The following is a 26457-nucleotide window of genomic DNA, read 5'->3' on the forward strand; positions in this document are numbered from 1 at the left end:
GAAAGAGAAGGAAGCGCGATTGTACAGACACCCATGCTTATTAGTAGTTACGAAGGAGGGGCAGGGGAGGGGAAGGCAGGTTAAAATGAATGATGATGGGAAAATTGTACTGATTGAAGATAAGTTTGCACGGCTGGTTATTGCAGTTGCTGTGAATAAGCCGTCCACCTGTAAAAAGTTGGATTGACAAAAGTGAGTGATAGATATCACACATAAAAATAAAAAAGGTTAGGTATGGCGGCTGTAAGGAATTTTGGGGCGCAAAACAGAACCAAAGATCCAATCGGCAAAATTTAGAAGCAGGCTTTATTGAGAGGCTTGCGGGCGGATTCAGCAACTCAGGGAATTGAGCTATTGAAACTGCACTTTGGGAAATTTAGGCTGCGGTTTTTATACCCCTGCTGGCAGGCACAGCTGGGAAGGGTCCAAGTTGGGCAGGATCTGTGCACACAGGTGCTTCAGAAGGGAGAAGGTTTTTGACCTTATCTTTATGCCAAGGACGGCTAGAGTGGAGTGTGCATATCTTCAGAAAACATTCTGGCTCAGGGAGGAGCTGGCTCCAGGAAATTGAAGGTTGAGCAGGGGAGGGGGAGATCAGTGAGAGAGGGAGATCAGTGAAAGGGAGGTCTATGAGAGGTGAATTCTGAGAGCCAAGCTGAAGGCACCGGATTCAAAATGGAGTCCCTTTTGCCAAGACCAGGCAGCGGCTGCTTATGTTGGAGGTTACGGTGTTTAGTGCTGTGTCCTCTCTCCCAGAAAGGAGAGGCAGGAATAGAATGAGGATGTGCAATGTGTGACTAATTGCCTCCCTGATCCACTGCCTTCTTTGTCCTGTCACCACCAGACGAACTGAATTCTTCCTGGCTGACATGACAGGAGCCAGATGGGGCAGTGGTTACATTGGGCTGCATTCTACGTGATTGGCAGTTCCAACCCATTGGCATCTCTGCCAGAGAAAGACGGGGCTGTCAACTCCCATAAGCAAGCAAACCACGGATGGCTGAGTCAGCATTGATCTGATGGCAGTGAGTCTGGATTTGGATCCGAGATTCCAGAGATGAATCCTAAGGGAAGCAGGGGGCAAAATTTCAGACAGAATTTCAAGTTATGATGGCTTCCTCCAGAGCTCCAGGAGCCATGAAGTTTAGATGAACCTCTGAAACGATACCCACAGGTAATCCTTAAGTCTTAGTCCTCAAATGCTCCCGAAACTCATCATAACACTGAAAACAACAGTTTAGCTTAACTAATAAAAAATGCTGCCCGGAGTATTAAACCCATTTAAGAACTACTTACATGGAATCAAATTGACCATAAAAACTCACTGCTGTACAGATGAATTTGACTCATAACCCTGTAGAACAGGGTAAACCTGCCCTTGTGGGTTTCTGAGACTGTAATTCTTTACAGGAGTAGAAAGCTTCATCACTTTCCTGTGGAGTGATTGGTGGTTTTGAACTGCTAACCTTGTGGTGGACATCCTCAGTCTTCAGCCCTGCAAGAGGATGCTGTTATTTGACCCAAAGTTCTCACCCTAAATTTTTTTGTTATTGTATGGCTGGTCGAAGTCCTTCAGCTATACAAAAACACTGTTGTTACAGAACGTTTTTAGAGCTATGAAATGACTTCCCAGAAGCAGAAGGCCAAACCTGTCTCTCTTTGGGCAAGGCTAAACTCGTTACTACAGTTTGCTTCCAGTCAACTTGGTTTGATAGGAGCCCTCGTGGTGTAGTATCTACACGTTGGGCTGTGAACCTAAAGGTCAGAAGTTTGAAACCACCAGCCTTTCCTCAGGAGGAAGAAGGGGCTTTCTACTCCTGCAAAGAGTTCCAGTCTTAGAAACTCCTGGGACAGTTTTACCCTGTCCTGTACGGTCGGCATCGAATCGGTGGCAGTCAGTAACTTGGTTTAACACAGTTCGCTCATATAAACATGTATCTTCACAACATAGGTAAACATACATAAGCGAGTTGGAAGAGGTGGATAATTAAAATGATAGAGAAGTGTGCTCTGGCAAAAGCACTTACTAAACTGAACAATTAAACAAATCATCTAGATGCCCCCTTCCTGAGTTCTACAGGTACAGAATAAAAGATCCATGAAGCCAAAAAAAAAAAGCCAAACTCTCTGTCATCAAGACAGTCCTGCCTCAGAGCGACCCCCTGTGGCTTTCTGCAGTACTTTACAGGAGTAGAAAGCCCTGTCTGTTTTTCTCCATCAGAGTGGCTGGTGGTTTGGAACTTCGGACCATGTGGATCCCAGCCCAATGTGTAACCGCTACACCACCAGAGCTATGAGGGGGCTTCAAAAGGTTCGTAGGGGGAAAAACCGAGTTAGAAGAAAATGGCATTTGCCTGTGAACTTTTTGGAAGCTCTCTTGAATATAACCACACTACCAGTTTCTAAAATGAGTGAACTTTGGCTGGAAGTACAGCTCTACCCAAAACATTCTGTGATGTATCGAATTGTGTCCCAATAATTTATGTTAAATGTCCTGACCCCCGGCACCTGTAAATGTGCCTTATTTGGAAATTGGGTCTTTGAAATGTTATCTGTTAAGTAGCATCAGATCATATTGGAGTAGGGTGAGCCCTCTTCCCGTCTGAGTTTAGTGCTCTGAAAGAGGAAAAAGACAAGAGAGACAGACATGTGATGATGGAACCAGAGGAGGAGTTATGCTGCACCTGGACATTAAGCCAATGGACATCTTGGTCTCTGGGAGATCAGGAGAGACGAGGAGGACCTTTCCCCTACAGTCTGTAGAGGAAGCAAGACCAAACCAAGCTTCTAGCCTCCAGAACTAAGCAACTTGCTCCTCTTAAAAGACACCCAATTTGTAGTGTTTTGTTACATCCAATTTGTGGTGTCTTGTTACAGCAGCCCTAGGAAACGAATACAAGTTTTGGTGCCCGGAAGTGGAGTGGTGCTGTAACAACTATCAGGAAAGGTGGGGTGGCTTTAGAATTGGTTAATGGCTAGTGGTTGGAAGAAGTGGTTTGAGGGGTCTGATCATCAAAGTCTATGTTGCCTTAAAGTGACTGTTGGGATAAGATGGACACTGTGATAGCTCAGTTTGTTTAAACTTGAATGGGTCAGAATCCTCAATGGTTTGGCCGTTGATAATATATAATTATCTCCCATGATGAGAGCTAATATAATGTAATTACTCCCATGATAGGATCTGCTGTGAATAATCAATCAACCAAAAGGGAGTCTCCTTCAGGTGTGACCTGCTTCCGATTTATGTGGACGCTCTGGCAAAGCGTGCTTGCTTTTTGCTGGGTCTCGAGCCTGCCATCTGTCTTGTCATCTGACCTCCGATTCTTTGAACTTGATTTAGAGGCCTGCCATATTGCCTGACCATCCTGTGCATCATCAGCACCACGCCATCTTACCTGCAAACGTTGGATTTATTTCTATCTAGAGCGAGGAGCCTGCTGTCTGATCTGCTTATCTTAGGCCCATCAACTCCTGTAGCAATGTGAGTCAGGAGAAACCGCCAGTCTGACCCATGGACTTAGAATTTTCCAGTCTCTAGAACTCTGTGAAGGCGAAGGTCTATAAAGAGTTACAGTCTCAGACTCACAGGGACAGTTCTACCCTGTCCTATAGGGCTGCAATGAGTACAGATCAACTCAAAGGCAATGAGTTTGGTTTGGGGATAACGATGTGACACATTTCCTTGAGATACATACATACGCTTTGCTAGACTATCTTCTCTGAAGAACTCAGTCAAAGACAGATATTAAAGATGATTCTGCTGAGGGCCCAGAGAGAAGAGAGGGCAGCTGCAGAGACAGCAATTAAGGAAATCATCATGAACAGAATGTTGCTAGAAATATGGACATTAAATGCACTTCTGGTGGGGCCTTAAAAGATAATGATGGACACTGCTAGACCATGTTATTTTTAATTTGCAAAATAGGGCTACCTCTCTAGCAAGGATTTTGTGTATAATAACAGAAGGCTATGAGACCCCCAAATTCAGTGATCTAAAGTGAGAGGTCATATTAGTAAGAAATAAATTAATTACTAGGACGCAACTAGTCTAGCAGGCTGGAGCCAGTCACCAGTAGTTCTATAGCTGAATTTGCATGATCAAGGGGGTTCAATACATTTCCAATAGTATACACCTTAGGTATCAGCTGACATTTTCTACCATCGGCATGAATTGTTTTTTATAATCAGAATAGCATATGTTATTTCTTAAGAGGTAAAATTAGTGTGTTAGTCTGGGTTGACTAAAGATACCGGTCCATAATTCCTCTTCAGACTCACACAGCACATGCAATGATGTCAAATGCAGGAAGATCACAGGCTGATGGTTGAGAAGTTTTGTGGATACAACACTGGTGGAAGTATCTCAACACTGGCTCCACATGGCTCCTCAACAGGAAGATGAAGCAGAGAGTGTGTGTGGATCATATCCAGGGAGAGAGGAAGTTCCCAGAATCCTCCAGATGAGAAGGTCACGCCCACAAGGAGGCATTATCAGGCCGTCACCTGATTGACAAGCTAAACTCCACCCCTTCACTCTTAATACCTTCAAACTGACATGAGATTATGTAATTACCACAATTAGCAATCCATTTAATTCCATAAGAGAAAAAGTAAAAGACCCCAGAAATAGAGTTCCATTTGGTGGGACCCATTTAAATCCATACCCAAATTACACTGGTCTAGTCCTTGACACCATAAAAGATAGAACGGGATTCTTCTAAAGAAACTGAGGCCAGTGTTTTTCAAACTATTCATCAACCTAAATGAAGTACCTCCAGAGCTGTTGAAACAGGCCACTAAAATCAAACCAAACTCAAGGCTATTGAATCAATTCCAGCTCACAGCCATCTCACAAACTCACAGAAGCCCACACAGTAGGTTTCCAAAACTATCCATCAAACCTCAATGTTCTCTGAGAGTGGCTGGTGAGTTTGAACAGCTGACCTGGTGGTTAGCAGTCTAATGCATACCTGATGACAACAATGGGGCTCTTTTAAGCAGGTGACTCATTCCCATATTGTCAATTCTGACTCACGGCAACCCGATAGGACTGGGGAGAAGTATCCCTGGGCGTTTCCCAGACTCTAACTCTACAGGAATAGGAAGCCTCATTTTTCTCATCCGCAATCCTGTGGGGCAGCTGGTGCTTTCAAACGGCTAACTTGTGGTTAGCAGCCCAACAAGTAGCTCACTACGGCCCCAGGGCTCCTTGAGGCAGGGGAGTAGAGGACAGAGTCCCCTCCTACATTACCTTTCTTCTTAAACTTTCGACTCTAACGATAGCGGCTTTGTTTTCATCTGTTCGATAGGTTGGGGTTTCATCTAAGAGACATTTGAACCAAGGATTCTGTAACTTTAGAAAGGTGTGAGAAACCATTGGCGTAATGAAAGAACAAGAGTTCCTAGTGATACAATGGGTAAGCTCTCCGCTGCTAACTGAGCGTCGGTGGTTCAAACCCAGCATGCAGCTCTGAAGGAGAGACCTGACAATCCACTCTTAGGAAAATTCCAGCCTGGGAGCCCTCTGGGCTGTTCCACTCTGTCATACAAGGCTGTTAGGAGTGGGACTCAACTTGACAGTACCCAGTAGTAACAAGTAAGAGAACTGTGTTAGGTTGGGTTGACTAGAGAAACCAATCCACACATGTGTAAGGACATTCATACATGTATAAGGAAGAGTTTTATATCAAAGAGCAATTGTATATTGAGAAAACATCCCAGCCCAGTCCTGATTAAGTACATACGTCTGATATTAGCCCCTATGTTCAACATTAGTCCATAAATTCCTCTTGAGACTCACACAGCATATGCAATGATGTCTAAGGCCGGTGGTTGAAAATCTTGTGGATCCAATAGTAGTGGAAATCTCTCCAGGGCTCTGGCTGCCATCAGTAAGGCTTCATGTGACTTGTCAACAGGAATGTGTAGCAGAGAGTGGTCACCTCCAGGGATAAAGAGAGGAAGTTCCCAGAATCCTCGTGAGAAGGCCATGCCCACACCGAGGCATCCTCAGTCTGTGACATGATTGACAGGCTAGACTCCACTCCCTTCCCTCTTAATAGCCTCAAGTTGACAAGGGATTATGCAACTACCACAAGAACCAAGTGCAACCTGGGAGGCAGCCCGGTATTACTGAATAATGAATAATGACTGGGGTTGGGGTGGTGGCACCTCAGAATCCAAGTTCTATAGTAGTTGATGTACATGTTGAACAGCCAGGTAGAAGGCCCAGTTTTCATATAAATTATACCATTTTTAATGCCATTTACTCAGTAAGTACTTGTCTCATGTAATGAGGTTATAATGAGTTTATTTCTATGTCAATGATAAAGTAGTAGCAGAGAAAAGGGGGGAAGAATATGTTGAGGCCATTCTTTTCTGTAATGGTTGTATTAGCATTTCATCCACATGTCATACAATTCAATAAAAATCATACCAAGAAGAATTATACAATTTTCACCATATTCAACTCTAGAACATTTTCTTCTTCCTTGTAGTCATTGTTATTCATGTAGTTGTTTGTGTGTTTGTTTTTCTAATTGGGGCAAAAAATATACACACCAGAACATCCTCCAATACCACAACTTCTATATGGTTCACATAGTCTGTTAGCTCTTTGCTCTTTGGACTAATTGTTTCCCTAAGTTTCTTTCTGTTGGCTGCTAACCACAAGGTTAGCAGTTTGAACCCACCAGCTGCTCCATGGATGTGGATGAGAGAGAGGAGGCTTTCTGTTCCTATAAAGACTTGCCATCTCGGAAACAGAGAGGGGTACTTCTACCCTGTCCTATAGGGTCGCTGTGAGGCAGAATTGACATGATGGTAATGAGTCACCTGTTTCAAAGAGCCCTATTGGTGTCTTCAGAATTCTCCAATTCTACAACTTGTCTAATTCAGGGTTATTGCTTATACTCTTCGTGTTGTATAACCATGGCTGATACCAGAGGGCAGCCTCTTCTTCGATGGCTGTAGGGGTGAACGTTTTCAGAGCACAGTAGTTTTCCACTCAGCACTGTTTACACACACACTTGGTTTGGTAACATTCCCTCCTTGTCACTGCACCGCGTTCTCCCTGGGTTCTCCATTTCCGTCTATCTGTCATTCGGCCCCGGCCTGTTTCCTGAGTGTCATTTTGGGTTTCTATAGTCGACAACTCTTGAGTTCATCCCTCACAGGTATGGCTCTCCATTTCATAGCACATCTCCTTGGCTGCCAGGTGATCCAGCTTTGAAGGAGCCCAAGAACCACATGCTCGGGGGTTCTGACGATTGCTATCAGATCCGTGAGTCTGGTAGTGTTTATCATTTTGAATTTCGGTTTCCATTTTTCTCCCCTGCTGCCCAGGATCTCCTGTGGTCCAGAGCTGTTGGCAGGGAGCTGGGCAGCATCTGGTCCTTTGGGCCTCAGGCTAGTGGTGGCTGTGGTTCATACAGACTGTTAGCTCTTCGGACTAATTGTTTCCTCGAGTTTCTTATTTTCTACTTTCATCTTTTTTCCAGATGGGGGGAGATCAGTAGTTACAACATAGATGGCTGCTTGTTAGTTTTTAAGGCCCTAGTCACTTCCCACTGCAGTAGGGTGTAGAATCATGCCATGGTGAACTCTGTTATGCCAGTTGAGTTAGCCATCCTCTCATTCTCACCAGGTACTTGGATATGGCAAAGTTTTTTTATAACTTTGTCTCCTGTTTGCTTTGCTATATACCTGGATCTCTTTACCCTCCCATTGGCATGGAGTTGATTCCAACTCATAGCAACTCTATAGGGTTTCTGAGACTGTAAATTATCCATAAGCTGACGGCCTCATCTTTCTCCAGCAGAGCGGCTGGTGGGTTTCAACCAGCAACCTTGTGGTTGGCAGCCCAATGCCTAGCCAACAGCGCCTCCGGGACTCCTGAATATATCTTCAGAGTACACACAAATACTTATGTTGAGATATCCTTTGACAAATCCATATATGGTCAGGAGTTTGGTCTTGTTCACCTACCTATACCTGTTCAGCTTGCAAATCTGCATATGTGTCTACTTGCAAATTGTTGTTTCTGCTATTGCAGGATTTGATACCATGATGTGACAAGCTGGGTCTTTGCCACTTGATTCCAAAGGGACAAACAGATGGAGAGGACTGCATGGTTGAAAGTGTTAACAATGATAAATAGCCACTAGTGAAGGAAGAGAAGCCCTGCTGGCACTGTGAGATAAGCATTGGCTGCCAACCATGAGGTCAGTGGTTCAAACCACACATTGTCAACTCCCTGCATAGGGTTACTTACTGTTGAATGAAAAGTTTACACACTGGTTGTTGTCCTCATAGGAAACCATGGAAGTAGATTTTATTATTCCCATGCTCAACCATCAAGCTCACTGCTATCCAGTCATCCCTAAAGAACAGGGTAGAATTTTCCTTTTGGGTTCCCAAGACTTTATATCTTTAAGGGAGTAGATGGCTTTCATCTTTCTCCCACGGAGCTGAGCAGCTTGTGGGTGGGAACTGAAAGCCGGGGTTAGGAGCTCAGTGTGCAGCCTAGGACACAACCATGCCTAAATCATAATACTCTTGATTAACAGGCTCAGCTTTGAAACTGGAGCCCTCGGGGTCCAAAGCCAAGGTTCTGGTTCAAATACGTGCACCCTGAAAAGGTGCAAAAGCAGCTAAGTGCTTTGGGTAAGCCATCGATGAAGTCAGAGGAGGCGCCCAAGTCCACTCTTTTTACTGTGGGTAACTTGTGCAGAAGACGGGTTGGCAGCAGGCAGTAAGGTATCAGCACAAAGTCGTGATTTAGAAGAAATGTGGATGGACCTTTATCCCAGCTCCCTTGAAAAAAGTCTCTAGGCGCTTTGAACACTCCAGGTTGTGCTGAACGGCCGGGGCAGGAAGTGACTCGCCACATTCCGCGCCAGCCGCCACCGCGCGGAAGAACCGTGTGCTCAGCGCTCGGGCCCGCAGAGCCGGAGCCGGGAGCCGTGGGCGGGGCTTTAGTGCTTTTCGGTTTCTTATTGGAGCGTATCGCTGCCAGTCGCGGCCTCCCGACCCCGCCCCTCCTCCGCCCCGCCTCCACCCCTTCCGAACCGGACGTCCGAGACGCGGCGGGCGGGAGGGGCGGGGCAGCGCGGCTACTTCCGGTTGCGAGAAAAAAAGTTGGGCAGAAGGCGGGGCCACGAAAAGGGAGGAGGAGGAAGAGGAAGAGGAAAGGCCGGGCGGCTGAGGCAGTAGGTTGTGCGGCGACGGCGGCTCTCCTCCGGGTAGACGATGGACAGCCAAGGCAGGAAAGTGGTGGTGTGCGACAACGGCACTGGGGTAAGCGCTCGGCGGCGAGGCCGCGGCTGGCCCAGCCTCGAAGGGAGGGGTGTCCGGGGACCCCCCAGTGCCGGGGCTCGCCTCTGGGCCCCGCCCGCCGGGCGAAGGGGCTCGAACCCCCGCTTCCAGCCTCCGGAGACTTAGGGAGCCAGCGGCTCGAGGCCTCGGACCCCGGAGAGCACCAGCCCTGCAGCCCCGTGTATCAGGGCGTCCGGCGAGGCCACGGATTGACCGGGACCCCACCTAATGTCCAGGCGGGGTTCGCCTCCGTGCACGCGTGGGACCAATTTGGCTAAAATGGGGGTGGGAGTACAAGGCTAGGTTTTTTTGAATCGAGATGGGCTCATTCTCAGGGTGGCCCGAGTGTAAAAAGCAGAAGACCCTGAGGCCTTTCTCTTCCTGTATGGTTGGAAGATTACTGAACAGGGAGCAGGAAACGAGTCTAAAAAAAAAAAAACCAAAAACGGAAGTGCTGTCATGCGTACCTTGGGCCTCACCCTATTAGCAGTGAGGGCTTTATCTTATTTTTGAGAGTGGGGGATACCGATAGGCATCATTTACTTTTTGTTCTTTATGCTGGTCATTTGGCCTAGGGGCAGCTCATCAGGGACCACTGTGTACCAGAGGTGGAGTTGGGGGGAAGAAAGGAATTTCATTAATTTTTCCCCCCTTAGGTGCAGAATACATAGGTTAGCCTTCCAGATCCTAAAATGAGAATCGTTGTACCAATCTGATGAGAGCACTGATTTAGAAATTATTTGAGGGTTGTTTCTTTCAAACACCTTCCTGTGTTTTTAAAAATGTATTTTGGGTAGCAGAGTCAGTAAATGAGGAGATGAAGATGTTACTTATTTTGGATGAGTTCCATACTGGTATTTTCCCTTTGAGTTACAGTGAACTCCTACTTTTGGGAGTTTGTGACCTTTTGTGACTTTTCTCTCCTCCCCCAGGTCAGCACATTGAAACCCCAAGCCACAATGCAAGAGAAAAGATGAAGCTTGCTTCTACTCCCGTAACGATTGACAGCTTGGAGACCCACAGGGGCAGGTCTACTCTGCTTTATAGGCCCCTGTGAGTGGAAATCCACTCCAGTGCAGTGAGGTCTTGGTTTGCCGTTAATGTGACGAGCCCACTGCCATCATATTGAGCCTATGGTGGGTGTCAGAGGCTGTAAATCTTTACGGGAGTAGAAAGCCTCATCTTTTCCCTGTGAAGCAGCTGATAGTTTTAAATGGCTGATCTTGCACGTAACAGAACCAGTACACCACCAGGGCTCCTTATTTTGACTCATAGTGACCGTCAGTTATATGACGGTTTTAAGTCTAAATCTTTGAGGAGTTTACCATCTCATCTGCTGGGTGTGAACTGCTAATATTGTAGCGAGAGGCCGCTGTCTAACCCACAACAGCATGACACCTCATGAATGTGGTGTTTGAATAAAAATAGACTTTACTTTGGAAAGCACTTTGACAACAAGATAGTTGAACTAGATGAAAAATTGTTGGTATTCCTATAATTCTGCCCTCCATTATATTTGTTGACATTTTTTAGAAGCAGTCATTTTACTCACGTCATTCAAACCAATTTACAAATGGACAAGAGTGAAAAACACAAATGTCATGTAATTGGACATCCTTACAAAATGAAATAACTTGCGCTGTTCGTAACCTGTTATCAGATTTACTGCTGACGGGTTCCATTCCAGTGCTACAGAAATTCCCAGAATAATACAAGACTGACAACGTGTCTGTCTGATTTTATATTGGGAGACAAGGGGGGGGGGGCGTGAAATAACTTCTTTTTTAAGAGGCAGCTTTGTTGCTGTGGAAACGTACCCCAGATGCATTTGTTTATTAGTTTTAAAATGATTCCATGTAGGCGTGGATTCTTTCTTAAAGATGATCTTAAGGACACAAACTTGTATCTCATTTTGGAAGCTTTGGAGAAGTACATGGCGGTTACCTGTGAGGCTAGGGACATGGGAGTAAGAGGAAAATGAGGAAGAAGACCATGTGGTTTCTTTCTTACTATAAACGTGTGTTACTTTTACAGTCAACACAATTCAAGGTGCTTTTTTTAAAAAATGTAGTCTGATTTCCACTACGCTCTGGCTGCCTCTTAGCAAATTTAAAATTTTGTGTGTGTCCATGTCATATGTTTTTCAAAATCTGTGCATCTATATTTTAATGGAGTTTCTTCTTTGGGGAGGTTCCAGGTAATGAACCCAGAGTTTATAGTGTACATGTTTTTTAGTGCTCCATTAAAATGAATGTTAAGTAGGGATAATATATGTATTACTATTTTGTTAGTTCAGCTCATTTTAGAAAGTTGATTGTGTGAGGGGTCTTTGAAAAAGTTCATGGAAAAATTCTATCAATTTTTAATTCCACTTTTCCATGGACTCTTTGACCTCTCATCTAAATGTCGTGGATGAGTTTTATGTCTAATCCATAATTTAAAATCTGGTTTCTTATGGCAAAAGATCAGTTACTATGACAGATATGAGAACAATGTACTTAATTCAAGTAAAAATGTGTGTATTGGACGTTAAGTTTTTAGTTAGCTTTAATGTATTCCGATTTTGTATAGAGATCATTGGTTTAAGATGAAAAAGCCTCTCTGATAAGACACAGGAATGCTAGGATCGCTCATATTTCATTTTTAAAACATGTATTTTTAAATAGTGTTGCCCCAAAGTATAGTCATTTGTCCCTTACACACTTCAGGTTTTAAAATGATAGCCAGTTTGAGAAGTTGGTGTTTTTCTTCACCCTCCTGACAGACCCAGGGATTGGATGTTCTGAGAATGGGTCATTCTGGTCCCATACTGTTTCCTCTCCTCACCAGCCCCCAACTAGGCCAGATCCTCATTAGGGGGAACTTGAGGAGGAATGCTTGAAACCCATGTGCTTCAGCCTCCCAGCTGATCAAACCTACCAGCTACCGGAGGGCTGGAGGAAGTGGCCTGGCAGTCTGCGGTGCTAAGTTTAGGTACATCTGACGAGCCGGCCTCAGGAGTTTGCCCCCGGAAATCGTGTATCCTATTAACAAACTTGGGGTTTTCATCCGTAGTGCGTGAATTCATCCATCAGGAAGACTTCCCAGTGCCCATTTTGTCCCTGGCATTGTGCTTGAGGGCTATCAAGTAGCATCTAATGCTGGAAGAATTCTATTTTCATTTATAATTCTGTCTGTAGTTGATTGTGACCTGATTTAGGAGCCCGGGTGGCAGCCTGGTTACTTACCTGCTGGGCTGCTAAACGAAAGGTCAGCAGTTTGGAACCACCAGCTACCCCATAGGAGGAAGCTGAGGCTTTCTACTCCTGTAAAGAGTTGCCGCCTTAGAAATCCACAAGGACAGTTCTGCCTTGTCCTGCAGGGTCGCCATGAGTCAGCATTGACTCAGTGGCAGTGAGTTTGCTTTGGTTTCAGGAGTCTTGGTGGTGTAGTGGATTATGCATTGGGTCAGCAGCTTGAAGTCACCCACTGCTCCCCCAGGAGAATAATGAGGCTTTGTGCCGCCATAACAGGAGCAGTTGTGCTCTGTCCTAGGGGCCGACATAAGTCAGAATCAGCTAGGTCGTAGTGAGTGAGTATTGGCCTGGTGTATGCTAATTTATACGTTCAACTTGGGCGTGCTCAAAATATAAGCAAACCAAACCAAACTGGTTGTTTGACAGTGTGAAAGTGTTGCCTTACGTTACTTTCCTGCAATAAAAAGAAGCTATTGTGGTGACTTAAGATCAGGACAACCATTATGTATTTAAATTCATAAATAACAGCAGTAATAGGTGCAATTACTAAGGGAAAAGATACAAATTAAAACAAACCCAAATGGGGCTTTAAGCATCATTAAAGATTTTTTTTTTGAGTGAAGAAATGTATTTTTAGAGCAGATGTAGATGGAATTTGTCTTCATTTTTGCTTGAGAGAATATCATACTGTGTGCATGTTCTTACCATCTGATGACTCAGAGGGAGGTAAGGGAGTGTGTTTAAACCACAGTGCTGTAAAGAGGAAGCTATATATGGTAAAAACTACTGTGAAACCGGCCTTATTGCGTACAGTGAGAGAACAAAGTGGCCAAGTCTTAAAATGATTGGGTTGGGGGAGGGGGGCTCAGAGACAAAGTGATACCAAATGAGTAGTTTAGCAAAGAATGTTTTCTTTGTATCTTATCACATGGTTTAGATTTTCAAAAATACTTTTTTTTTCAAGAAAGGAAGTGTTGTTTACTATCAAGTAGTTTTATATTGCTGAGAAATAAAAAAGTGTCTTATTTGAGTAAAAAACCAGATTTGTTGTTGTTTGTAACGTCCAATAATAGTTTTTAAATATTCTTAGAGTTGTTTCTGTAGTTTCAAAGATGTCACAATGGCTTGGTGTTGTTTCATCAATTTCAGAGCAGTGGTTCTCAACCTTCCTAATGCCGCGACCCTTTAATACGGTTCCTTATGTGTGGTAACCCCCCACCATAACATTAGTCTCACTGCTACTTCATAACTGTCATTTTGCTATTTATGAATTGGGCAACCCCTGTGAAAGGGTCATTTGATCCTCCAGAGGGGTCTCGACCCACAGGTTGAGAACCACTGCACTAGAGGGAGGAGATAGGATCAAGATCAGCCCAAGGCTGATTCCTAGGAGACAGAGGTCAGACAGACCTTCTTACCCCACCCTTTTACCCATTCTGACACTAGCCTGTTCCCCCCCCCCCCACCTGCCTTCTAGCCCTCGGCTGGCTTTGATAATGCTTGTGATGGCCACACAGAACTCTTAGGGCATCTTCACAATTAGGGGTGTTATTAGGAATGACAGACTACAAATCAGAATCAGGACAAAGTACAGGTCCTGGAGCTAGGAGGTTGGATACCTCAGGTCCAGAAGATCCTTTCTCTCTTTGTTCTCTTGATAGTAGCAAAAGTCCCCTTTCCACTTCCCTGCTTGACTCCCACTAAGCCCAGCAGGATGGTATAACTGACTCATCCCCTCAGTAGGGCTTCATGTATGTGGTGTGCATGGTTTCATCCACACCAGCCTTCCATGCCCCTTAGTTGCATGGGGAAAACTGTCCAATCCCCTTGATGAGCCACAGGCGCCTAAATTCACTGAGTCTCAAGAGAGCTCAACTTTTGTCTGCTAACTTAGGTCCTTGGCAGATGTTTTATTGCTTAAAATAGTAGGGGACACCAAAACATTCATGATAAAATGGAATTAAATGATAGAATTCTTACACCACCACCCACCTTTTTGAAACTCCCTCATTTATTCAAGGCAAAAGTTTAAAGATACAAAGTATCCTTCTGAACAAGACAGGATGGAGAGGGGATGTCTGTTTACCCCTGGCATCTTCTTGCACCAAGCAAGACCTCCCACTTCCACTTCTGCTTTGATTTCTCCATTTATGGGCAGTGGGCATGTTGTGGAACTCGCGGCCAGTAGTGTCCTGCCCGTTATGCCCCGTCTGCTTTTTTTTATGAGAATTTGCATTCTGGTGACTGGACACTTTTGACCCACCCTGTCTCTCTATACGTGTTCATTATTTTGAGGTAAATATGATGAGAGGGTCTTCCAATAGTATTTCATTTTTATGTTTGTAATGTGTGTTAAATTATGACTCATGATGATATTGGGCTGTGTTCTTCCCATGGGCTGGGTTTGCTTTAAGGGTAAAAGAGTGATTTAGAGGAATATAATATGAGGGCTGTGTTTGTTTGTTTGAATTAGATGATCTACATTTAACCCCCTCCCTGGGGGACGAACAACAGAAAAGTGGGTGAAGGGAGACATGGGACAGTGTAAGACATAAAAAATAATTTATAAATTATCAAAGGCTCATGAGAGAGGAGGGGGGGAAAACGAGCTGATACCAAGGGCTCAAGTAGAAAGAAAATGTTTTGAGAATGATGGCAACAAATGTACAGATGTACTTGACACAATGGATGGATGGATGGATGGTGATAAGAGTTGTAGAAGCCCCCAATAAAATGATTTTTAAAAAAGAAACGGAAACATCTGAAAACTGTGTTTTAAGTAGATTTTAAAATGGAAAAGATGAACCAAGGGGGTAAGAATTCATGCAGTATTGTGAATATAAAACGTCCTAATTCAGGCTGCTTTTTTCTGAAAGTAGTCTTAATCTGCTTAAATCATAAGTTTAGCATATCTTTAAAAAGCGCTGTTCATAAAACTAGGTGGCAAAATGTTCTAGGCTATTTATAATTAAACATGGTTCATCGACATCTTTTTCAGTTAAATTGCTTTAGAGATCTCAGAAGTATCAAAATTTTATACTTTGGAAGGTCTGTGGGAAGGCACTGGATTTAAGGTTGAGTTTTACCACCAAATGGACAGTTCTTGCGTGGCGTCGCTTTCTGTGTAAGTGTAGGTTAATTATTTTTGCCCACCTCTGTGTTCCTGTCGCTTCCCACCTGCACCACCTGGTGTTTTAAGTTCGGAATGTTCCTAAGAACGTTTGATGCTTAGAGCCACAGGAGCGTAGACATCCTGTGAGTGTCAAATACATTCTGTGCTAAAATTAGCTAAAATTAGCATAGATACCCTTTCAAGTCCATAGCAAAACTTAACAGTTGTTTACCATGTGCCTTATTTGTGCCAGACCTTGCTCTAAGCACCTGAGAGTCACCAATAAACAATAAACACAAAACCCCGGCCCAGTGCAGGGACCACCGAGTAGCCCAGACCAAGTGAGTCGATTCCAGCTCACGTGACCCTGCAGGGCAGAGTAGAATTGGTCCTGTGGATTTCCCACACTGTAAACCTTTCCAGGAACAGCCAGCTTCCTGCGGAATGGTTGGTGGTTTTGAATAACTGACTTAGTGCTGCTTGGCAGTCCCAGCCTACCACCAGGCTCCTCTTGTTAAGTGGGGTAGCCACCACCCATCTGTGTGTCATACCGAGTGACGTTGTGTGAAGCCGTCCCACCAGAACTCCATATACCAGCAGAGGTTTCAGCAGAGCTTCCAGACTATATGGGCTTGGAAGAAAGTCCAGGTGATCTACTCGTAACCATCAGCCAGCAAATCCCTTATGGATCACCACAGGTTATTGTCCATACTGCTGTTTTGGACCTGCCATCAGAAGGGATCGAGCCGTTCTGGTTGTGTAGTGCTTACGCAGTGGACTGCTACTTTCAGGGTCCACAGTTCGAAACCACCAGCCGCTCTTTGGAAGAAAACATCTCCTGTAAACTGTTACAGTCTTGGAACCTCACAGGGGCAGTTCAGCCTTGTTGATGGCCATGACTTTGGTTTTTTGACTATCAGGAGGGATCAGTCTCTGGAGGGGGACTTGCCTTTTGGTCAAGGGGAGAGCCAGTGAGGACATGGGAGACACTCTTTGAAGTGGATGGAGCCAAAGCTGCAGCAGAGGGCTCAGCGGGATTCAACACCACTGACTGTAAGGATGACACACCGGTTGGTGCTTTTTGTTGGACGGAAGCTCACCACGGGTTCAAGTTTGGACTCACAACAAATGAGAGACTTGGGTGACACCTCCTTTGTTGTTCACCTTCCTGCCTGCCCCCGTGGGGTGCAAACGGCAACACACTTGCGCACTGGCAGTCTCCTGATTTGGACCGGCTCAGAGGTGCTGTGGACAAAGGCCTGCTGATAGACTTTGGAGAGGCCACAGCTGTCCAAAACCCTTTGGAATGCCAGGTTGTTCTGCACATACGGGCTTTCTGTGACTCAGAATCCACTTGCCATCTGGTTCGGGTGTGGAACTTTCAATTGCCTTTTCTCATTAATGCTAGCTTTTAAATGAGGCTAAACTTATTATTGACATAAAGATTCAAAGTTCTCAAAAGTGGTTCTAGTTCCGTTTTCCTGTACCAGTCATGAAAACTTCTACCATGTCAGATTCTCAAGCATAAAATGGATGCTGTTATCAGAATCAGTGATAAGCCTGTGTATTATCTGAACATAAGATTTAAAGTACAAATAATAAATAACCAAAGAGAGTCTGCGTAGAGATGCTCACTTTCATGTGATGCTGTGTCAGGTGCCATTTGGTTTCCCTGTTTTGAAAAATGCTTTTATTTAAATGCATGCCTACTGTGAAGGGGAACGCCTGCTTTAGAATTGAAGCGATCGTCCTGTTCATTTCCTGACATTTCTCTTTTTAAAAACATTCAGTGTCTGTTGGGTTGTGGTTTGTCCATTCCCTAAATAACTTCTTGAGTGACCGCTAGGAGCCAGAGCCTCTTCTAGCCTGAGCCCCCTGCCTTCTCTCCCTGCTTTCTTGGAGTCTTAGACCAAAAATGACGTGTACTAGTGAATTGGGAATTCTGGGAGTCATCAGTGCCATACAGGAAACAGTGGCGACCTTGTGACAGAGTGGCTCCTTTGGGTGATTGGAAACACTGAACATTTTTAATGCCCTATCAATACAAAGTGGGTTTTGGAGGGAGTGGGGCTGGGGGCGCTGGCAGACTGGTTTTAAGTGGATTTGTTTGTTAGTAAAGACTTTGACGCTAACCGCTTTTTCTGTTGTTCCTTCCAGTTTGTGAAGTGCGGCTATGCAGGCTCCAACTTCCCGGAGCACATCTTCCCAGCTTTGGTTGGAAGACCTATTATCAGATCAACCACCAAAGTGGGAAACATTGAAATCAAGGTAATATTTCTTTGTTTCACCAAGTGAGGTGTTACCGAAATGCAGTCGTTTTAAAATAATGACCCCTGAAAAGCAAGAGGGGAAGGCAGAATGCCTCCTGCTTTGAATCCATATCAACACATCAACAAGGAGGCAAAAGGTGACGTGAATATGAGAGACAAAGTCCTGTTAAAAGAATCAGCCTGGTATGTGTATGTCTTTCAGTTCCATGCACTTGGGATACACATGTTACTGTCTCTTTGAGACCGTAGACTTTTTCATTCCATGTTCTCATGGCCCTGTCCCCATTCTCTTTTAAGAGTGTCAGTAAAACAGCTTGGGAATCACAGTGGGGGTAAAGCATAAATAAAAGGGTCACCAGTTAACTGAAATTCCTCAGATAGCCTCATGATCAAGGCATATACCAAATGTAGTAGCAGCATTTGTAGGCTCTTGAGGGGCTATCTGTGAAGGTGCTCACCTTGTTGTCTTGTCTGGATTTTCTCTGGCCAGATTCCCCTGGACAGTTAGGTGAGGGGTCCTTTGAGATGGATGGGTCTTTGAGTCATTGGATGGAGAAGTCTGGGGAGCTGGCAGAGATTTGCTGCTGGGTTGCTCTTTGCTGTTGAAAATGAGGAAATGAGTTAACACGGGGAATAAAAGTTTTCAATGAAACTTGGCTTCTGAGAGAATGTTTTAAAGACTTAAACTAATGAATTAGTTTGACCTCTGTCATGATGGTACCCAAAAGTAAGATGGAATGCACTTAATGTGAGCTTCTATTTTACTTTTTCAAGATCTTTTCTTTTGGGAAATCTATGGGATTCCTATTCTCCTTTGTGAACTTTCATTCCAATTAAATTCAATCTCAGATGAACTTTGGCATAACAGTAAGCTAATGATATTTGTAAGGCTACACTTTCTAGTGGAGTTGAAAGATACTCTATATGTAGGGATCAGCTTTTTTTTAAGTGATTATTAGTTTTTTAAGAATTGCTTTTTTAGATACATTATGGTCAGCAGTTTTTGAGGATGTCAGGTGTATCGTGTGGTCACTTTTATTTTCCAACATAGGCAGAAATAATTAGACATCTCTTTATTTTCTTGCCTTTTAAGGCCAAGTGATAGAAAGTGAATATCAACTAAGACATTTTGTCAAGGAGCTTTCGCCAGGAGCTTTCGCTTCTATAATGTGTCATTTTGTGTTCTTTTGGCTCAGCTCTGTTCAGTCTGCTCAGTCTTTACGCATTTCAAATTATATTGTTCTTCCGATGGAAACAGTAAAGGGGCCTGTGTCAAGTTTAACTCTGAGTGTTAGAACTCGGGGAGGCAAGGGACCAACTGAACTATCTGAACTCCTGCCCTACCCAGCCATACCTTTTCTGCCGGTTTCCTTAATTAAAATTCTTAAATTCAGTAGCACAATCAAGAAACTTGACTTTTTGGGATTCCTATGCCTAGTGGATTGAATTACATGTTTTGTATCTTGTTAGTTAAAATGTGATGGTAGACCAGAAAAAGGTGGGATTTTACAAGTTTAAATGACTTAATTTTCATTCAGGGGTAATGACTGTCCGTGTTCATTTGGCCCTAATGATTAATTCCGTAAAATGATAATGGTACTGCATCTGACCTCTACCTAATTTGTCTCTATTGCTTGTGTATTTAAAAATTTCAGTGAGGATTTTATTTAGGCCTTTTCTGACTCTTACTTCTACCTTCTCTCTCTTCACCTTTCTTGACCTGTTGAAGTAGAATAACAAAAAGATGGTAAGTGAGGTTACACACATGCTCTCTGTTTGTTTACCACTTTTGCTTGGTGGGACAGTAGTTGTTGTTTTGTCCCTTTAGTACTGGGGAGGGGGGGATAGCTCCATATTTTTATTTTAAATACTTTGATTTTTTTAACCTTTTTCATTGCTTCGGTTTGGTGGCAACTAATTAAGTCCTTTACTTTTCCTGATTTCATACAAAGACCCATTCAAGCACTAATTACTAACCCGGTTTTGAATTGTTTTCCTTTTGTTTCTTAGAGATGAATGCGATAATAAAAATGGAATGTGGTGTGCATAATACTAGAAACGAAGTGTTTTTATTCTAGGCCGTGTGTGATCCAGAAAGTGGGGTGACATCACTTCATGTGGAGAACTATACTTTATTGACCAACATTAAATGGAACATTGCGTGTCTTAGCCTGCGTATATATTTGCATACGGTGTGGGATTGTTTGGGTAGATTTCATATGCAGGGTACAGTTTTATATGCCGATGATAGAAGGGGGACCATTGAGCCATCCTTATTGATGAAAATTTCTTACATGACCTGAGGCTAAATAAGAAAGGAGTAAAGCATTTATAAGGCTTTTCCACAAACGGTGGTCTCTCCGTGCCCTGCCGCACCCCCAAATAAACCCCATTCTGTGGTACCTTTTTCTTTTGAACTAGAAGCCTGCTGGGCTCTTCCCAATTGACTTTTCTGTTAAAGTCTTAAGTGTTTCTACCGTAGGTATAGTCAAGATTTGTTGGATATTTCATTTAAACGAGCATCTGTAATTTGTGATGTTTTCGTTTGAGTAAACAAAGCCATCTGAAAGTGGAAGCTCACATCTTTATCCTACCTGAGAAAGCATGCGTTTGTCCAAAGATCACGAGGAGGCTAAGAACTCATGGACAGCAGTATGGGCTTAATGTTCCCCACAGGACTTTCTTCTGGGTCAGATCTGAACTGTGCTTTCCCTCGTAACTCAGTTGGAGGTGACATTGGTCGAAGTGATTCTTGGCAAATATAATTGGCATTGCCTGCTTCTTATCCCATTACTTGGATTTTTAATTCTCTCAGGTGATGGCTTAGGCTTGAGTGTCCAGCAGGAAGGCAGGTAGTAAAAACCTAAGGCTTGATCTGGTTCCCTATAACTTGTTTCTGAGCTCTGAGAGCAGTTTTTTGTTTGAATTATTTGAGGGGAAATTCTGTGTTTTGGATTTTAAGTTAAAATTTAGATAGGGATAAATTTTCAAATTGGGTGGCTTGGGTGACTCAAGAAATTTTCTATTATACGTGGTCCTAGGAATAGATGGGCTTGGCTTTTATTTTGAGTTGGTATGGGGTCAGACCTATATGTGGAATCAAAAGTAAATATTTCAGTGAAATCAAATCAGCCGATTCCAAATTGGTTGAGAGTCATTCCCTTGTACAACTCAGAGGAAATGTTAAATTCTGGCATATTGTAGAGGAAAACCCAAACAAACCAGACTCCCTCACTGCCCTTGAGTCAAGTCTAACTCAAAGCGGCCCTCTGGATAGAATGGAATTGGCTGCAGGTCCTGACAGGAGCAGACAGCCTCATCTTTCTCCACTGAGGGGGTGGTGGGTTTGGACTGCTGACCGTGTGGTTAGCAGCCCATTGTGGACCCCACCACACCACTAGTGCTCCACTGTAGTGCAAAGTAAGTAACGAACTTGTTTATTAAGTTAGGTTTGTCTTTTTGTTATTATTGTTATTTGTTTTTAATTTTTAAAGATCAGAGCTAGATTTCAATGACCAATAGTAGTTAAATGTACTTGGAGGTACAGACCCCCCCCACTAACCTACCAACATTTTATTAAGAACTGCTTCACATATATAACAAAGTCAAGAGAATTTTACAGTGTAGTCATCTACCCATCATGTAGATTTTGCCACTAATATTTTGTATTCTGATTTATCAGGTGTCTTTAATCTTTTTTCAAATTAAATTGCAGATATTAGTATAAACCCAGAGCCAGGCCCACTGCTGGTGAGTCCATTTCAAGTTCTAGTGATCCTACAGGACAGAGTAGCGCTGCCTCCTGGGGTTTCCTTTCCAAGGCTTTGATACTTATGGAAAGTGGCCGGCACATGGTTTTCTCTTGAGTCCCTGTCGGCTTCACTGCTGGGTTTCCAGTTAGCAGGGGAGCACTTACCACCAGGCCACCTGTAGAAAACCCAGGCCCGCTGCTGGTAGGCTGATTCCACCTCAGCACCTCTGCAGTTTCCAAGACGAGCTCCCTGGGGAGCAGGCGGCCTCATCTTTTCTGGAGGACCAGCCAGCGGTGGTTTTGAGCCCCCAACCTTTCAGTTAGCAGCCCCCCGCTTATCCAACAGCCCCACCAGAGCTCCTTAGATGTTAGTCTCGGTCTCCCTCCTGAGTGCATTAGGGTAGCGGGCAAGGTCTGCATATACACACTGTTAGATTCATATTCTTATGGATGATGCTAAAAAGCTAATATTCAAGCCGTGTGAGCCGTGGGAAATTGCCGTCAGTTGCTCTTAAAAAAAAAAAAATCAGCAGCCCCAGAGTAGTTTTTATGAACATTTCTAGCAGTTTAACTCTGTTTTTCTTTTCTGTTGCTGCTTTCAGTGGATTTTCAGGAATCTATTTCTTTTGTGATAGTCTTCATGTTGGTCTTATGTCGACCTTTGTATTAAGAGTATTTCTTAAATGTGCAAAGTTTTTGAAACCTCCGTCTTAAGACATCTCATGTTAATTTGCTGCTTGTTTTAGGTTTTTTTTCCCTCTTGTTTTACAGTTGAGGTATTACATCAAGCAGCTATTTCTGGTACTCAATTTGTTTTTAAATGGAATGCATGAGTACAGTAGGAATTAATATTTAGCAGCTGGACTAGCTGGGATCTAAAATAAGCTTAAGTTCTAGGCCATCATTAGCCTTATTGTACATTCAGAATTTGAATTTTCAAATGTGGATCGTCTCAAGTGTGCATTCACTGGGGACAAGACTTGTGAGTATTTCTGCTTCGTCGGTGATAACACAGTTTCCCAATATTACACTTGGAGGCTGAAACAGTCCCTCCGGAGAACACTGCCATGGAGGAGCATCTCCCTGTGTCTTGCGTTTGGGTGTCTGTGGGGCTCCTCGTGCATCTTGGTGAGGCAACACACAGGGACGTAACCGGCACGCGGACTCCTCGGCATGTGGCCATTGCCAGGCATTCGACACATACGTGCATTAAAGTGGAGAGCCGGTTTGGGTTGGGCATTTTTAATTTGTTTCGTTTCGCTTCTTTCATTATGCGCTCTAGTGCTTTTCTCATCCTGATGTTTAGTACAAAGAATGTACTGCATGCGTTGAGCATTTTTCTACAGTTTGTTTCGTTTCGTTTCGTCTTCCCCTGATGTGCTATTTCACGTATCACAGGCTTTAATTTTTGAACATTGAGCAAAAGAAACAGATGAAAACCTCATTGAAACCTCCCAAAATATGAAAAAGTGGGGTTTATTTGTGCTAATGTTCTTCTTTTGGAAGCATATGTATTGAAGGTAAGGTCAATTTATTGATTTAAATCACTGTGTGCATAAAAGTTACTATCCAAGATTAAACTTAGCAAGGCATTGACCTTGAAGTGTTTAAACCTATGGAGTGAAGGACTTTTATCTGAAACTGCAATATATTAAAAATTAGTAATTCCCAGATTTTTCTGGAATATCATGGGAATAGAGTGTTTTGAAGGTGTTCTATGTGAAAATACATCTGATCTAAAACTCCACCATTCTGATTTTCTAGGACCTCATGGTCGGGGATGAGGCAAGCGAGTTGCGCTCGATGTTAGAAGTGAACTACCCCATGGAGAACGGCATCGTCCGAAACTGGGATGACATGAAGCACCTGTGGGACTACACATTTGGGCCCGAGAAACTTAACATAGATACCCGAAACTGTAAAATCTTACTCACAGAACCTCCTATGAACCCAACGAAAAACAGGGAGAAGATCGTCGAGGTAGGTTTCTGGGTGGGCTAGGCCTCTGCGTGTTTCTGTGATGTCATGTTAGAGCAGATTTGTCGACTGTTACATTCTTGCTGTAGATAAAGGAAATAAAAATAACTGTGTGTCTCTCCCAAGCCCGGGCTAATTTAGTGAATACATTATTCTAAGCAGGCTGTGTAGTAAACAAAGCGAAAGGCTTCCACGCTGAGCTCACACTAGAGCAGGGAGACGACAGTCAGACAGGTGCTCTGACAGCTCTGAGCGCACGAAGCCGCTTGGTAGAAAGAAAGAGAGCTGAGGGTGACGGGCACGAGGAGCTGCGTGTGGCAGTTGTTCACGGGGTCTTTGGGTTGGTAGGACTACGTGCAGGTGATGCGTAAACAAAGGCCAGGTGAAGCAGTAACTAGGATCAGGCCTTTCAACCGATTCTTCCTGCTTCAGTCATGGCTGTTGAAGCCAAAACCAGAACAGACCTGACCTTGTCAATGTGACTGTACTGCCAATGAGAGAAAGTAGGAGTTGACATCCTGCTACAAGCTTGGTCTCTCTTTTAGAAAACAGGCAGCATGTGCGTTGCATAGCAACCAGACTCGTGAATGCCACAGACGGCATGCACAGGAGCCCCCTCTCAGAGATGGCGCCCACCACCCCGGTGGCTTTGCATGTGTGTTGCTCTTTACAGTCCGGGGAGTGATCCAGGGTCACACTCGACGTCACGCATTCCATTTGCACACATCACATCACACTTCTGAAAGAGCCCGGCACACATCTTCTGAGTCTCCCCTTCCAGCACTCGACCCTTACGTTTTTCCCATCCCAGTCGTGGCTCCACTTCACCCAGGGGGTTGACATTGGGGTCTACTCTTACATTGCTGCCCTGGCCGTGAGCCAAGAAGAATACATTGGAAACCCTGGCCAGGATATAGTCAAGCGGAAGGGAGCACCATCGTGTCTGGGTAGAGGCAGGCGAGGGAAAGCAGCAGGAGAGGAGTCTGACCAGTGATGGGGGCCAGATCGTCTAGGGCCTGTAGTCATTGGAGGGAAGGGAAGGAAGTGGGGGTGGCCATTCGAGGGAAACGACAGGTTCAGATGTTGGCTGGTGGTGTGACAGGTTGTGTGTTGGGTGACTAACCTCAGGTCAGCAGTTTGAAACAAGCAGCCGCTCCGAGGGAGGAAGATAAAGTTTTCTTATCTTCACCCCTGTGAAGATAAGTAGTCTCGGAAGCCCACAGGGGCCAGTCCCATGTCCTGTAGTGTCGCCGTGAGTGAGAATCACCTCTGTGGCCAGGAGCGTAAGCATTGCGCTGCTGGGTTAATAGTAAGCCGCTGGGAAAGGGGCAGAAGAAGAGAGGCAAGCCTGGAGACTTTCTAGGGGAAAATGTCAGAGGTAGGAGGCCGGAATAGCAGCAGTAGAAGGAGTGAGAGAGATTTTGAAAGTAGACCCAGAGAATTTTCTGATGGGTAATAAGTGTGGGGGGGTGGGCGATGCCAGGAATACCAACATTTTCCACCTGTGCAGTCGTAAAGATGGACTGAGGTAGAAGAGAGGATTGGGGGAGAATGACCAAGAGTTCCATTTGAGGCATGTTCCGTGGGAGCTCCCATCTGACACCCAAATAGATGGAGTTGAGTTTACAATCGGGGTTCAAGAAGAAGACTCATTAGGGCTGGAGGTAAAACTGCGAGTCATTGGGACATGGATCATTTGGTTAATCAAAAAAGTAAAAGACAGCGGAAGGCGGATATACATGTGACCTCCTCCCTGGGGGACGGACAACAGAAAAGGGGTAAAGGGAGCCGTCGGACAGGGCAAGATAGGACAAAATAACAATTTATAAATGATCAAGGGCTCATGATGGAGGGGGGAGCTGGGAGGGAGGGGGAAAAAAAGAGGACCTGATGCCAAGGGCTTAAGTGGAGAGCAAATGCTTTGAAAACGATGAGGGCAATGAATGTACAGATGTGCTTTACACAATTGATGTATGTATGGATTGTGATAAGAGTTGTCTGAGCCCCTAATAAAACGTTTTTAAAAAAGTAAAAGACAGCGGAAGTTCTGTTCCATTTGTTTGGTTTTACTCCTAGGAACACTCTTAGATGTTGGCAAAGTGGCGGAATTCAGAAGAGATTTTTGTTAGATCATATTAACAGAAGTCTGGATGAAAATTCAGTTTTTGAATTTTATTTTCAGATCACATTTTTAGTTATGGAATCTAGTGTTCCTGGGGTTGGTATTTTAGTATTTTTATTTGGGTAGGAGTACCATTTGACTGTGATTGATAATACCCTACTTTCGATCTCATCTAGAAACCTTTTAATGGCTCTATTTTGAAAGTATAAATAAATAACTCGTGGTAGACTTTTCAGTTGAGCTGCACACATGAAGCACCACGTTTCAGTTTTCTTTTCTGTGGCAGGACAGTGAAAAGATCATGGAGCACAATGTTAGCAGCGTACTTGTTTATGCACGCACTCGACATTTGCATATATATTTTTAAAATTCTGTGTATTGACACTTTAAAAATGCCCAACCATTCAGAGCTGCTGTCAGCCGGGCTGGTCAAGGAGTGTTTGCTGTAGTTGCGGGGCGGGGAGGAGGGGTGGACTGTTACCCTCTGACCTGAAGGACTCCAGGAAGCCCTGCCCTCCCACTGGTAGCCGTGGCCACTGCGCTGGCCCACAGGACGGGGATGCTCAGCCACTAAGTAGTTTCTGTACTTGCCAGTAGTCGGGAATTCACCGCATTTATCTTTGTCTTACTACCTTCCTGTTTTACTGCCTACTTCTCTTCCTCCTCCTCTTGCT

The 26457-nt window shown here is 44.2% G+C and overlaps 1 protein-coding gene and 1 non-coding gene across 2 annotated transcripts in view; both read left to right on the forward strand.

Moving 5' to 3' along the window:
- Positions 1–9138: 9138 nt before the first annotated feature.
- ACTR2 (actin related protein 2) overlaps positions 9139–26457 on the forward strand; it is a 28546-nt gene continuing 11227 nt past the window's right edge. The window contains exons 1-3 of the mRNA XM_075535829.1: positions 9139–9297; positions 17821–17931; positions 23449–23664. Of these exons, the coding sequence (XP_075391944.1) occupies positions 9250–9297; positions 17821–17931; positions 23449–23664 (375 nt within the window). The 5' untranslated portion in view covers positions 9139–9249. The remainder of the gene's footprint in view (positions 9298–17820; positions 17932–23448; positions 23665–26457) is intronic.
- LOC142431229 (small nucleolar RNA SNORA54) lies at positions 10950–11072 on the forward strand. The gene has a single exon (XR_012780768.1). It is a non-coding gene; the product is annotated as a small nucleolar RNA SNORA54 (small nucleolar RNA).

This window comes from Tenrec ecaudatus, chromosome 17 (assembly GCF_050624435.1).
Source record: "Tenrec ecaudatus isolate mTenEca1 chromosome 17, mTenEca1.hap1, whole genome shotgun sequence".
NCBI classification, from domain to species: Eukaryota; Metazoa; Chordata; class Mammalia; order Afrosoricida; family Tenrecidae; genus Tenrec; species Tenrec ecaudatus.